General features: G+C 49.4%; 1 protein-coding gene across 6 annotated transcripts in view; it reads left to right on the top strand.

The window, feature by feature from the left end:
- PKN1 (protein kinase N1) overlaps positions 1 to 15,336 on the top strand; it is a 40,168-nt gene that overhangs the window by 15,188 nt on the left and 9,644 nt on the right. For all 6 annotated transcript variants that reach the window (XM_033199587.1, XM_033199585.1, XM_033199584.1 and 3 more), the window contains 5 exons: positions 2,843 to 2,988; positions 3,372 to 3,585; positions 4,312 to 4,506; positions 10,264 to 10,373; positions 10,465 to 10,608. In XM_033199587.1, coding sequence (XP_033055478.1) covers positions 2,843 to 2,988; positions 3,372 to 3,585; positions 4,312 to 4,506; positions 10,264 to 10,373; positions 10,465 to 10,608 — 809 coding nt within the window. The remainder of the gene's footprint in view (positions 1 to 2,842; positions 2,989 to 3,371; positions 3,586 to 4,311; positions 4,507 to 10,263; positions 10,374 to 10,464; positions 10,609 to 15,336) is intronic.

Below are 15,336 nucleotides of genomic sequence, written 5' to 3'. Positions count from 1 at the left end.
GTGTCCACAGTGCAGGCACACAATCACGTGCACCATCGCACTGACACACACCCCAGGCCACACTTTTTTTTTTTTTTTTTTTGAGACGGAGTCTTACTCTGTCACCTAGGCTGGAGTGCAGTGGCATAATCTCGGCTCACTGCAACCTCTGCCTCCTGGGTTCATGCCATTCTCCTGCCTCAGCCTCCCAAGTAGCTGGGATTGTAGGCGCCCACCACCACACCCGGCTAATTTTTCTTTCTTTTTTTTTTTTTGAGACGGAGTCTTGCTCTATCACCTAGGCTGGAGTGCAGTGGCGCAATCTCAGCTCACTACAAGCTCCGCCTCCCAGGTTCATACCATTCTCTTGCCTCAGCCTTCCAAGTAGCTGGGACTACAGGCGCCTGCCACCACGCCTGGCTAATTTTTTTGTGTTTTTAGTAGAAACGGTGTTTCACCATGTTAACTAGGATGGTCTCAATCTCCTGACCTCATGATCTGCCCACTTCAGCCTCCCAAAGTGCTGGGATTACAGGCTTGCGTCACCACACCCGGCCAATTTTTTGTATTTTTAGTAGAGACGGGGTTTCACTGTGTTAGCCAGGATGGTCTCGATCTCCTGACCTTGTGATCCTTCCGCCTCGGCCTCCCAAAGTGCTGGGATTATAGGCGTGAGCCACCGCACCCGGCCGACACACTTTTTGTTTAGACAGGGTCTCGCTCTGTTGCCCAGGCTGGAATGCAGCAGTGTCATCCTAACTCACTGCAGGCTTGACCTTCTGGGCTCAAGCAATTCTGCTGAGTAGCTGGGACCATAGGCATGTGCCATCACACCCAGCTTATTAAAATATATATATATTTTGTAGAGACTAGGTCTTGCTGTGTCGTCCAGGCTGGTTTCAAACTCCTGGCCTCAAGTGATCCTCCTGCCTTCCCCCCCGAAGTATTGAGATGATGGCGTGAGCCACTGTGCCTGGCCTGTACCCCTTTTCTTGACCCTGTGCTTTGGCATACATGCATTTGCGTCTGTGACTGTGCTTCTCTGCCCCGTCATGGTGTCCCTGTGCCCAAGATGACAGGGCCGTGTCTGTGCAACAGAATCGGACTCATGACAGTGTCTCTATGTGGCAGGGTGACTGCATCTTTGTGACAGAGGATGTGTTCCTCTGCCTGCAGGTGATAGTGTGCCTACGCTGGTGACAAAGTGGTAATGCCATGTGTCCCTGTGGGCGACCATGTGACAGTCAGTGCGACAGTGCCTGTCTTAACTCTGCTCGGGCTGCCATAACCAAGTCCCATAGGCTGAGTGACTGAAACAACAGACATTTATTGTTTTCACAGTTCCGGAGACTGGCAGTCCCGGATCACGGTACCAGCGTGGTCGGCTCCTGGTGAGGGTGCCCTTCCTGGCTTACAGACGGCTCCCTTCTTACTGCACCCTCACAGGAAGAGAGAGCCTTAGTGTCTCTTCCTCTTCTTATTTTTCATTTTCAGTGTTTTGAGACAGGGTCTTGGTCTGTCACCCAGGCTGGAGTGCAGTGGTGTGATCACAGCTCACTGCAGCCTCGACTTTCTGGGCACAAGGGATCCTCCTGATTCAGCCTCCAGAATAGCTGGGACTACAGGCACATGCCACTACGCCTGGCTAATTTATTTTTTCTTTTTAGTAGAGACAAGCTCTCTCTGTGGTGCCCAGGCTGGTATCAAACTCCTGGCCTCAGGTGATCCTCCTGCCTTAGCCTCCCAAAGTGCTGGGGTTACAGGCATGGACCACTGCACCCAGCCTCTTCCTCCTCCGATAAGGGCACTAATCCCGTCATGATAGCTCTCCCTCCATGACCTCCTCTAATCCTAATTACTTCTCAAAGGCCCCTTCTCCAAGTGCCATCCCACTGGGAATTAGGGGTTCAACATAGGAATTTGGTAGGAGACAAACATTGAGTCTCTTAACAGTGTCTTTGTGACTGACGCCATCTGTGTGAGTGTAGTTGTATGTCTGTGGTTGTCCAAATGCCCATGAGTGTCACCGCACCTGGTTGTGTAACCTGGTGACTGTTCACTGGGGAACGAGGTGTGTCGACATGGGTATGACAGTATGTTTTTTTTTTTTTTTTAATGACATGGAGTCTCACTCTGTCACCCAGGCAGGAGAGCAATGGTGCAATCTCGGCTCACTGCAACCCCCGCCTCCTGGGTTCAAGTGATTCTCCTGCCTCAGCCTCCTGAGGAGCTGGGATTACAGGCATGCGTCACCATGCCCGGCTAATTTTTGTATTTTTAGTAGAGACGGGGTTTCACCATGTTGGCCAGGCTGGTCTCAAACCCCTGACCTCAAGTGATCCACCCCCCTCGGCCTCCCAAAGTGCTGGGATTACAGGCCTGAGCCACCGTGCTTGGCCTATGATTTATGTGTTCTTGTCTCTTTGGGTGACAGCCCCTGGGTGACAGTGTCTAAATCTAGATAATGTGGCTGTCCCTGGGGGCCACAGTGTGCCTGCCTCTGTCCCTGTGCAAATCCCTGGAGGTGAAGAGGGACCGTGACAATGTGTCTGTCGGTAAGCCTGGGGTGACAGTGTGCCTGTGTGTCATTGCTCAGACTGTCCCCCGTAACAGGGTAACTTTTTCCCTAAGACTGGCCCTGTGAGTGATGGTGTTTGGATAAAAGAGTCTGGGTGGAAGTGTGGCTGCCTGCAGGTGACAGTGCGACAGTGTCACTGTGCCTGCCCCTTGGGTGAAGAGTGATGCATCTTCATGATGGTTTGTCTGCGGCCCGTGCCTGTTCCTGCAAATGGCTGTGTGTCTGGGACTAGGTTTGGTGGGGCGCTGCAGGCTAGCCTTACTGCCCTGTATTCCACACTCACAGGGAGTCCTGACCTGGGGGCCGTGGAGCTGCGCATCGAAGAGCTGCGGCACCACTTCCGAGTGGAGCACGCGGTGGCCGAGGGTGCCAAGAACGTACTGCGCCTGCTCAGCGCTGCCAAGGCCCCGGACCGCAAGGCAGTCAGCGAGGTGAGGGGCGGAGCTTTCATTAGAGCCGGGGCTTTATCAGGGGGCGGTGCTTCAGCAAGCGGCGGGGATTTCTCCGGGAACTGCCCTGGTTTGAGGGGTGGAGCCTTAAAGGCTATGTGACCTTTATATGGGGTGGGGCCTCAGCCGAGGTAGACTGCTGTGAGAAGCGGGGCATCAGCCAGAAACAGTGCCACTGTGAGGGGCGGGGTCTCTGCAGGGGGTGGGGCCTAGTTTTCCCAGGGGTGGGACCAAATTGGTTTGAGGTTTAGCCCTCTAGGGAGGAATTCAGTGCGAGACTCAGTCAGTCTGAGGAAGGGGCACAGGGCTGCACTTGGGGAGTGGCAAGCCTGGTCCCGTTCCCAGCCCCACACTTCCCACCGCAGGCCCAGGAGAAATTGACAGAATCCAACCAGAAGCTGGGGCTGCTGCGGGAGGCTCTGGAGCGGAGGCTGGGGGAGCTGCCCGCCGACCACCCCAAGGGGCGGCTGCTGCGAGAAGAGCTCGCTGCAGCCTCGTCCGCCGCCTTTAGCGCCCGCCTGGCCGGGCCCTTTCCCGCCACGCACTACAGCACCCTGTGCAAGCCCGCGCCGCTCACAGGTGGGCCTGAGACCTGCCCCACCCCCGCAGCCCTGGCCTCCGACTGCTGTGATTTCCCCATTTCTGTGACCCCCGACTTGGATCTCCACTCTCCCCAACCCTGGACTCCCATCTCACTGTCTCCTCCCCTCTCCAGTAGACAGCCCGTTGCACCCTGGACTTCTCACCCTACTTTACCCTCTGATTCTGAGCTCTTGCCCCCTCCCCACCTCTCAGTTTCTCCATCTCTCTTCACCTGGCCCAGTTTTTTCCCCAGCCCCTGTCCCCCAGCCCCACCTCAGCCTCACAACGCTCAGCCCTGAGCCTCCTATCCCCCTGCTGCAGACCAGCCAGCCCCACCTTCCACAGACCCCTCAGCTATCTATCCCTCCAGACCAGCCCCACCGTAGACCCCTAGCCCATCTCAGGCCTCAGGTCGTGCACCGAGTCCTCCCCTAGAACCCCTAGTCCTACCCTGTTCCTGCTTGCCTTAGCCCCGGCCTGCACCCTGAACCTCCCTTCTGCCCCTAAACTTCCGCATCGGAGCCCCTCCCAGAAGGACTGCTTGTCTCATGTTCTATTCCAGCACGGACATCCCGGCGTCAGGCTCCGTGCTCCACCCTGGTTGTCCCTCACTGGCTCCCACTTGTACCATGGCTGCGTCTCGATGTGTCCCCTCCCCACTGTGGTCCCCTCCACTCAGCCTGCCCCAGAAGTGGCCCCCTGCTGAGCTTTCCCCTCCTGCAGGGACCCTGGAGGTACGCGTGGTGGGCTGCAGAGACCTCCCAGAGACCATCCCGTGGAACCCTACGCCCTCAGGGGGTGGACCTGGGACCCCAGACAGCCGCCCCCCATTCTTGAGCCGCCCAGCCCGGGGCCTTTACAGCCGAAGTGGAAGCCTCAGTGGCCGGAGCAGCCTCAAAGGAGAAGCCGAGAACACCAGTGAGTGGGCATCATGGGCCCTGAGAAACGAGGTGGCATGGGGGACCCAGAATGCCCCATATTTGTAAACCTTTAAAAAATAGGCCAAGGGTCGGGTGTGGTGGCTCACGCATGTAATCCCAGCACTTTGGGAAGCCAAGGCAGGCGGATCACTTGTGGTCAGGAATTTGAGACCAGCCTGGCCAACATAGTGCAATGCAGTCTCTACTTAAAAATACAACTTAGCTGGGCATGGTGGTGCACACCTGTAATCCCAGCTACTTGTGAGGCTGAGGCAGGAGAATTACTTGAACCCGGGATGTGGAAGTTGCAGTGAGCCATAATCGCGCCATTGCCCTCCAGCCTGGGTGACACAGTGAGACTCTGTCTCAAAAGAAAACAAAAACAAACAAAAAAAACAGGCCAGGTGCAGCAGCTCATGCCTGTAATCCCAGCACTTTGGGAGGCTGAGACAGGAGGATCACTTGAGGCCAGGAGTTTGAGACCAGCCTGGGCAACATAGCAAGACCCTGTCTCTACAAAAAATAAAATGTAAAAATTAGCCAGATGTGGTGGCCCACACCTGTAGTCCTAGCTATTCTAGAGGTGGGAGGATCACTTGAGCCCAGGAGTTCCAGGCTGCAGTGAGCTGTCATTGAGCCATTTCACTCCAGCCTAGATGACAGAGAGACCCTGTCTCTAAATTAAAAAAAAAAATTCAAGGTTATTTAGATTTAAAAGAAAAAAAAAAAAGCTGGGCATGGTGGCTTACGCCTGTAATCCCGGCACTCAGGGAGGCCGAGGCGGGTGGATCATGAGGTCAGGAGTTCAAGGCCAGCCTGGCCAGCATGGTGAAACCCCGTCTCTACTAAAAATACAAAAAAATTAACCAGGCGTGGTGGTGGGTGCCTGTAATCCCAGCTACTCGGGAGGCTGAGGCAGAGAATTGCTTGAACCCAGGAGGCGGAGGTTGCAGTGAGCCAAGAGGTATGAGCCACCACATCCAGCCACACTTTGCAATTTAAAAGGGGAGACATAGCCGGGTGCGGTGGTTCAAGCCTGTAATCCCAGCACTTTGGGAGGTCAAGGTGGGTGGATCACCTGAGGTCAGGAGTTCAAGACCAACCTGGCCATCATGGTGAAACCTCATTTCTACTAAAAATAAAAAGTTAACCGAGAGTGGTGGTGGTGTGTGCCTGTAGTCCCAGCTACTCTGGAGGCTGAGACAGGAGAGTTGCTTGAATCCAGGAGGCAGAGGTTGGAGTGAGCAGAGATCATGCTACTGCACTCCAGCCTGGGTGACACAATGAGACTCTGTCTCAAAAAAAAAGAAAAAAAAAACAACAACCAAGAATAACCATATGATCCAAAGCTACTTCTGGGCATATCCCCAAAAGAATTAAAAACAGGGCCTCGGACGTTCCATAATGTATACATATTTCAAAACAACATGTTGTACATGATAAATATATAATTTTTATTTGTCAGTTTTAAAAATAGTGATAGAAAAATACTTTTTAAAAAAATGGTCTCAGAGATATTTGTATACCTGTGTTCATAGCAGCGCTATGAAAGCCAAAAATGGAAACAACCCGGTGTCCACCAGTAGATGAGCGGATAAACAAGACGGGGGCCAGCCGTACAGTGGAACATTACTCAGATTTAAAAAGGAAAGAAATCCCGCCAGGCGCAGTGGCTCCTGCCTGTAATCCCAGCACTTTGGGAGGCGAGGCAGGTGGATCACTTGAGCTCAGGAGTGCGAGACCAGCCTGGGCAACGTGGTGAAACCCCGTCTCTATTAAAAATACTAAAATTGGCCGGGCACGGTGGCTCAAGCCTGTAATCCCAGCACTTTGGGAGGCCGAGACGGGCGGATCACGAGGTCAGGAGATCGAGACCATCCTGGCTAACACGGTGAAACCCCGTCTCTACTAAAAATACAAAAAAAAAAAAAAAAATAGCTGGGTGAGGTGGCAGGCGCCTGTAGTCCCAGCTACACGGGAGGCTGAGGCAGGAGAATGGTGTAAACCTGGGAGGCAGAGCTTGCAGTGAACTGAGATCCAGCCACTGCACTCCAGCCCGGGCGACAGAGCAAGACTCCGTCTCAAAACAATAAAAATAAAATTAAAATTAAAAAAAAATACAAAAATTAGCCAGGCGTGGTGGTGCACACCTGTAATCCCAGCTACTAGGGAGGAAAATCGCTTGAGCCCAGGAGGCAGAGGTTGCAGTGAGCCAAGATCATGCTACTGCACTCCAACCTGGGTGACAGAGTGAGACTGTCTCAAAAAAAAAAAAAAAAAGGAAAGAAATCCTGTCTCATCCTGCAACATGGATGAACCTTGACATTAGTCTAAGTGAAATAAGCCAGTCCCCAAAAGACAAATATTGTATGATTCCAGTTACATGAGGTTCCTAGAGTAGTCACATTCATAGAGACAGAAAGTAGAATGATGGATGCCGGGGAGTAGAGGGAGGGGGAATGGGGAGTTTATTATTTAATATGGACAGAGTTTGGGTTTTGTAAGCTGAAAGTTCTGGAGATGGATGGTGGTAATGGTTGCACAGCAATGTGAATATACTTTATGCCACCGAACTGGACACTTAAAAATTATTATGATGGTAAATTTTATGTTATATGTATTTTACCATAATTTTGTTTTTTCTTGAGACAGAGTCTCGCTCTGCTGCCCAGACTGGAGCGCAGTGGCATGGTCTCAGCTCACTGCAACCTCTGCCTCCTCAGTTTGAGGATTCTCTTGCCTCAGCCACCCAAGTAGCTGGGATTACAGGCGTGTGCCACCATGCCTGGCTAATTTTCTAAATTTTGTATTTTTAGTGGAGACAGGGTTTCACCATGTTGGCCATAATTTTTTTTTTGAGACGGAGTCTTGCTCAGTCGCCCAGGCTGGAGTGCAGTGGCACGATCTTGACTCACTGCAAGCTCCGCCTCCTGGGTTCTCACCATTCTCCTGCCTCAGCCTCCCGAGTAGCTGGGACTACAGGCGCCCGCCACCACGCCCGGCTAATTTTTTTTTTTGTATTTTTAGTAGAGACGGGGTTTCACCGTGTTAGCCAGGATGGTCTCGATCTCCTGACCTCGTGATCCACCTGCCTCGGCCTCCTAAAGTGCTGGGATTACAGGCGTGAGCCACCGCAACTGGCTGGCCATAATTTTTTTAAAAGAAAATTTGATTCCTAATCTCGCAGCTAAAAAAAGGACAAAGAAAGAAAATTAATACATATGTACAAAAAAAAAAAAAAGGGAGTGTGGAGAAGAGTAATGGGAGAGCAGACACCCATGTTACCACCACCTGCATTAGGAAATAGAATGTGGCAGCCAGGGGCCACAGCTCGTGCCTGGAATCCCAGCCCTTTGGGATTTGCAGGAGGATCACTTGAACCCAGGAGTTCAAGACCAGCCTGGGCAACATAGCAAGACTTTGTCTTTACAAATAATAAAAAAAATGGGACACATGTCATCAGGCCCTCCTGAGTCTGTGTCACAGAAAAAAAGAAAACTAAAGGGAAAAAAAGCAAAGACAGACCAACCAAAAATTAACCAGACGTGGGCATGGTGGCTTATGCCTGCGGTCCCAGCTACTTGGGAGGCTGAAGTGGGAGGATCACTTGAATGCAGGAGGTCATGGCTACAGTGAGCCGTGATTGCACCACTGCATTCCAGCCTGGGCAACTGAGCGAGACCCCATCTTAAAAAAAAAAAAAAAAGGAAAAGAAATAGAATATTTCCAGCTCTCCAGAAGCTCCCTCCTGTCTCCTCCCCAATTCTAGCTTCTTCCTCTGCCATAGAGGTGACCACTGTTCCGACTTTTATCATTTCCTTGCTATAATTGGTAGTTGTAGAATTCCATGTTTGCATCTCCAAAAACTTTATTTTGCCTGGTATTAGAACTTTATATTGATAGGCTCATACAGACTGTATTCTATCACATGGCTTTTTTCATTCAACATTGTTTCGGGACTAGGCACAGTGGCTCAAGCCTCTAATCCCAGCACTTTGGGAGGCCGAGGTGGAGGGACTGCTTGAGCCAAGGAATTTGAGCCCAGCCTGGGCAACATGATGAAACCCCATCCTACAAAAAAATGCAAAAAAACAAAACCAACCAACCAAACAAAAAAAGCATTGTTTTGGGAGACTCATCCATTTTGTTGTGAGAAGCTATGGTTAATTCATATTTATTCCTGCTTAATAATCCATTATGTTAGACTGAGCCATATTGAATTGCCTTTTTCTGAAACCAAAAAAAAATAGTTAAATATCAGCAATTTTGTACTTCAGCTACTAAGAGTGTATCGCAGTTTTAAAATATTAATTCTCCTGTTAATGGACTGTGGGATGCCTCTAGTTTGGACCGTTATATATACTTTATATAAATGTGTCTACTGATGTATACATGCATGCATTTTGCTAGGGTAATTTCTTAGGAGGGCCTGGGCACGGTGGCTCACGCCTGTAATCCCAGCATTGTGGGAGGCCAAGGCCAGTGATCACTTGAGGTCGGGAGTTCAAGACCAGCCTGGCCAACATGGCAAAACCCCATCTCTACTAAAAACACAAAAATTAGCTGGGCATGGTAGTGTGTGCCCATAGTCTGAGCTACTTTGGAGGCTGAGGCACGAGAATTGCTTGAACCCAGGAGGTGGAAGTTGCAGTGAGCCGAGATTGTGCCACTGCACTCCTGCCTGGGTGACAGAGAGAGACTCTGGCTCAAAAAATAAATGAATAAATAAATTCTTAGGAGCATGTTGCTGGGACTTCCATAGAATAAAACTGAATTTGGATCCCTGCCTCACCTCACACCATGGTAAAAAAATCAACTGGATTAAAGGCTTCAATGTCAAATGCAAAACTTCACAGTTAGAGAAAGGTAATGGAGAGGAGGATTTATTTTAAAAAGATAGCAGACAGCCAGGCCTGGTGGCTCATGCCTGTAATCCCAGATACTTGGAAGGCTGAGGCAGGAGAATATCACTTGAGGCCAGGAGTTTGAGACCAGCCTAGTCAACATAACAAGACTCATCTCTACCAAAAAAAAAAAAAGAAGAAGAAAGAAAAAGATAATAGACCTGCCCCTTTCTGCCAGCATTTTGTTTCTTTTTTCTTTTTTTTTTTTGAGATAGAACTTCGCTCTTGTTGCCCAGGTTGGAGTGCAGTGGCGTGATCTCGGCTCACTGCAACCTCCGCCTCCTGGGTTCAAGTGATTCTCCTGCCTCAGCCTCCTGAGTAACTGGGATTATAGGCATGCGCCACCACACCTGGGTAATTTTGTATTTTTAGCAGACACTGGGTTTCACCATGTTGGCCAGGCTGCTCTCAAACTTCTGACCTCAGGTGATCCACCTGCCTCAGCCTCCCAAAGTGCTGAGATTATAGGCACGAGCCACTGTGCATGGCCATTTTTCTTTTCTGTTTTCTTTCTCTCTTTCTCTCTCTTTCTTTCGTCTCACTGTGTCACCCAGGCTGGAGTGCCGTAGCATGATCTCGGCTCACTACAACCTCTACCTCCTGGGTTCAAGTGATGATCCTGCCTCAGCCTCCCGAGTAGCTGGCATTACAGGCGTGCGCCACCACGCCCAGCTAATTTTTTGTATTTTTAGTAGAGATGGGGTTTTGCCATGATGGCCAGGCTGGTCTTGAACTCCTGGCCTCAATTGATCTGCCTGCCTCGACTTCGTAAAGTGCCGGGATTACAGGCATGAGCCACCTTGCCTGGCCGCTGCCAGCATTTTCTGACTGGGCCCTCTCCCCCATTTCAGATGAAGTCAGCACTGTGCTTAAGCTGGATAACACAGTGGTGGGGCAGACGTCTTGGAAGCCATGTGGCCCCAGTGCCTGGGACCAGAGCTTCACTCTGGAGCTGGAGAGGGTGAGCTGCGTTGGAGGACAACAGAGCCCAGAGGAGGAGGGGTTCCATGCCTCTGGCACCCTGAATGATGGCCCTCTTCCTCTCCCTCCAGGCACGGGAACTGGAGTTGGCTGTGTTCTGGCGGGACCAGCGGGGCCTGTGTGCCCTCAAATTCCTGAAGTTGGAGGATTTCTTGGACAATGAGAGGCATGAGGTGCAGCTGGACATGGAACCCCAGGGCTGCCTGGTGGCCGAGGTACAGCCCACCCCGATCCTGAGAAAATGCTTCTTCTCCCTCACTCCCCCATTCCCAGTTTCCTAGAAGGGGAAAATATATTTTAGGTCTGGCTCTTCCAGAAGGGGAAGATACGATTTAGGTCAGGCTCTTCTAGAAGAGTAAAACACATTTTAGATCCAGCTCTTCTAGAAACAGGATATGTTTTAACTCTGCCTTTTCTAGAAGGAGAAGATATGTTTTAGGTCAGCCTCTTCTAGAAGGGGAAGAGATGTTTTAGATCTGCTTTTTTCTAGAAGGGAAAGATGTTTTAGATCAGGCTTTTCTAGAAAGGGAAGATCCGTTTTAGATTTGCCTTTTCTGGAAGGGGAAGGCATGTTTTAGGTCAGGCTTTTCTAAAAGGGGGAGATATGTTTTAGATCTACCTCTTCTAGAAGGGGAAGATACATTTTAAATAGATATCTTGTAGAGGGAAAGGTATGTTTTCGATCAGGCTCTTCTAGAAAGGGAAGATAGGCTTTAGATCTACCTGTTCGAGGCTGGGTGTGGTGGCTCATGCCTGTAATCCCAGCGCTTTGGAAGGCCGAGGCAGGAGGATCACCTGAGATCAGGGAGACCAGCCTGGCCAACATGGTGAAACCACGTCTCAACTAAAAATACAAAATTAGCTGGGTGTGGTGGCGCATGCCTTTAGTCCCGGCTACTCAGGAGGCTGACAGCAGAATCGCTTGAACCCAGGAGGTGGAGGCTGCAGTAAGCTGAAATCCCACCTCTGCACTCCAGCCTGGGCAACAGAGCGAGACTCTATCTCAAAAAAAATAAAATAAAATAAAAGATCTGTCTGTTCTAGAAGGGGAAGGTACATTTTAGATCAGGCTCTTTTAGAAGCATAAGATATGTTTTAGATCTGGTTTCTCTTAGTACCGAAAGACAGTTTTAGATCAGGCTCTTTTAGAAGTGGCAGGTATGTTTTAGATCAGTGTATTCTAGAAGGGGAAGATAGATTTTAGATCTGTCTCTGAACCTTGATAGAAAAGCACACCTTGGCCGGGCGCAGTGGCTGACACCTGTAATCCCAGCACTTTGGGAGGCCGAGGCGGGTGGATCACTTGAGGCCAGGAGTTCCAGACTGGCCTGGTCAACATGGTGAAACCCCATCTCTATTACAAATACAAAAATTAGCTGGGCATGGTAGTGGGCACCTGTAGTCCCAGCTACTCGGGAGGCTGAGGCAGGAGAATTGCTTGAACCCAGGAGACGGAGGTTGCAGAGAGCTGAGATCGCGCCATTGCACCCCAGCCTGGGCAACAAGAGTGAGACTTTGTCTCAAAAAAAAAAAAAAAAAAAGAAGAAGAAGAAGAAAAGAACTTCTAATTAGCCACATCAGTGATATAACCTTAGCTGGGATTGGTTTTGTTCTGAGGCAAGATATTTAAAAAAAAAAAAAAAAAAGAAGAAGCTGATTTCCAAATTTAGAAATGTTTAAAGAAAAAAGGAAATAAATTATAAAATTTCATCCAGCCGGAAAAGCGATACAAAAGCTGGCAACATATCGTGGTGATTGCTATCAGACCACAGTCAAGAGCAAGCGGTTCCTTCCACAGCCGTGTGAGGGTGAACGTCTGAACTGAGGTGGCCTCCCCTTGGCACTGTTCACATCTGGGGCCACATCATCCTCTGTGGTGGGGCTGTCCTGTGCACTAGAGGATGTTTAGCAGCACCTCTGCCCACTGCTTACAGGATGTCAGTAGCACCGGCTCCCCCTGAGTTTTGGCAGCCCAGAGGTCTCCAGACATTGTTAAGTGCTCCCTGGCTGGGAACCCCTGGTCCGAATGACATTTCTAGCTGAGTTCTCCTAGCATAAGCCAGGCTCTGTAGCGAGTGCTTTGGCGACGTGAACTTTTTAATTCTCACAACCAACTAGCAAAAGAGGGACTGTTATTACTCAAATTTGACAGAGGAGGAAACTAGGGCACAGAGAAGGAAAGTCACTTGACCCCTCATTTAGCCAAATTATCCTAAAAAACTCTTTTAATCTTCCGCTAATCTATATGTGTACCCCATTTTACATGTATACATAATACATTACTTATATATGTATAAACACATATTATCTATTATTTACCCACCTACCTGTCCATCCATCCACTCTGTCTGTCTGTCTATGCGTTCATCCATCCATCTTTTTTTTTTTTTTTTGAGATGGAGTTTCATTCTGTCGCCCAGGCTGGAGTGCGGTGGTGCGATCTCGGCTCACTGCAAGCTCTGCCTCCCAGGTTCACGCCATTCTCCTGCCTCAGCCTCCCGAGTAGCTGGGTCTACAGGCGCCTGCTAACACGCCCAGCTAATTTTTTGTATTTTTAGTGGAGACAGTTTTCACCATGTTAGCCAAGATGGTCTCGATCTCCTGACCTCGTGATCTGCCCGCCTCAGCCTCCCAGAGTGCTGGGATTACAGGCATTAACCACTGCGCCCGGCCCAGCCATCTTATCAATGCATCCTTTATCCATTGATAGATATACCTATATTATCTATCTGTCTTATCTATGTATCCATCTATATTAGGTATCTATATTACCTATTATCTAATCCATCTATCCATTTATCTATCTCTCTATATATTATCTATCAACCAATCTATTTTTCCATGCATCCGTCTCTATTATCTGTCAGTCATCTTATCCATCACTCTTATATATGCATCATCCATCCATCCATCCATCTCTGTATATTTCTCTCTGTATATATCTACCCATTCCTCTATCTTTATCTATCCCTCTCTATATCTCTCTGTGCCTCTAATTTTTCTCTCTATAGCTAGATCTATCCATCCATCTATCTATATTATCTATCAACTAATCTATCTTTCCATTTACCCATCTGTCTATATTATCTATCTATATTATCTATCTGTCTTATCTATGTATCCATCTATATTATCTATCCATCTATATTATCTATCTATATTATCTATCATCTTATCCATCCATCCATCTCTGTATATTCCTCTATCTCTATTTATATCTACCCATTCCTCTCTCTGTCTCTATCCCTGTCTATATCTATCTGTTCCTCTCTCTGTTTTTCTCTCGATAGCTGTATCTATCTATCCATCCATCCATCCATCCTTCTTTCTATCTCTATATATCCCTGCTTTTATCACCTCTCTCTCTGACTCTATCTGTAACTACCCTTCCATCCATGCCCTCTCTATCTACCTGCATCTATATCTGTCTCTTTCTGTGTCTATTTATCCATCTCTCTATATCCATATCCCCAAGCAGAGGTTCTCCCCTGGTCTGACTATCAAGCACCACTGAAAGAAAGGGACCGGTCTGGGCACGGTGGCTCACGCCTGTAATCCCAGCACTTTGGGAGGCCAAGGCGGGCAGATCACCAGGTCAGGAGTTTGAGACCAGCCTAGTCAACATGGTGAAACCCTGTCTCCACTAAAAATACAAAATTAGCCGGGTGTGGTGGCAGGCGCCTGTAATCCCAGCTATTCAGGAGGCTGAGGCAGGAGAATCGCTTGAACCTGAAGGCGGAGGTTGCAGTGAGCCGATATCACGCCACTGCACTCCAGCCTGGGCAACAAGAGTGAAACTCTGTCTCGAAAGAAAGAAAGAAAGAGAGAGCTGAGAGAGAAAGAGAAAGAAAGAAAGGGGCGTGGAGAAAGGTTGACTCAGATGGCAGAGCTTTAAAATTGTTCTGCTATTCACAACACAGCCCAAACCAAATGGAAAGTGATGGTGGGTGACCTGGGGGACACATTCTAAAGCGTTTCTCCTCGCCTTCAAGGTCTCTCTGTGGCATTCTATTTTGTTCTTATGCCTGTACAGTAGCACCATTCCATAGAACTTTCTGCAGCTCTGGCTGAGCGCTGTGGCTCACGCCTGTAATCCCAGCACTTTGGGAGGCTGAGGCTGATGGATCATTTGAGGTCAGGAGTTTGAGACCAGCCTGGCCAACATGGTGAAACCCCGTCTTTACCAAAAATACAAAAATTAGGCTGGGTGTGGTGGTTCACGCCTGTCATCCTAGCACTTTGGGAGGGCCAGGCAGGCAGATCACCTGAGGTCAGGAGTTCAAGACCAACCTGGCCAACATGGAGAAACCCAGTCTCTACTAAAAATACAAAAATTAGCTGGGCCTGGTGGCACATGCCTGTAATCCCAGTTACTTGGGAGGCTGAGGCAGGAGAATCGCTTGAATCGGGGAGGTTGCAGTGAGCCAAGATCGCACCACTGCACTCCAACCTGAGCAACAGAGTGAGACTCTGTCTCAAAAAAAAAAAAAAAAAAAGCTGGGCATGGTGGTGGGCGCCTGTAATCCCAGCTACTCGGGAGACTGAGGCAGGAGAATCTCTAGTGTCTGGGAAGCGGAGGTTGTGGTGAGCCCAGATTGTGCCACTGCACTCCAGCCTGGCACAGAGTCTCAAAAAAAAAAAAAATGGGGAACTTTCTGCAGCTCTATTGTTGATGTACCCACAGTAGCTGTCTGTTGTAGATGGAAATGTTCTCTATCTGAAATGCAATCCGTGCGACCAGGGAACCAAAGTTTTAATTTCACTGACATTTTCACTAATTTTTTTTTTTTTTTTTTGAGACGGAGTCTAGCTCTGTCGCCCAGGCTGGAGTGCAGTGGCCGGATCTCAGCTCACTGCAAGCTCTGCCTCCCAGGTTCACGCCATTCTCCTGCCTCAGCCTCCCGAGTAGCTGGGACTACAGGCGCCCGCCACCTCGCCCAGCT

Source organism: Trachypithecus francoisi, unplaced genomic scaffold (genome assembly GCF_009764315.1).
Source record: "Trachypithecus francoisi isolate TF-2019V2 unplaced genomic scaffold, Tfra_2.0 Lachesis_group5, whole genome shotgun sequence".
Lineage (NCBI taxonomy): Eukaryota > Metazoa > Chordata > Mammalia > Primates > Cercopithecidae > Trachypithecus > Trachypithecus francoisi.
This window is presented reverse-complemented; position numbering and strand designations above follow the sequence as displayed.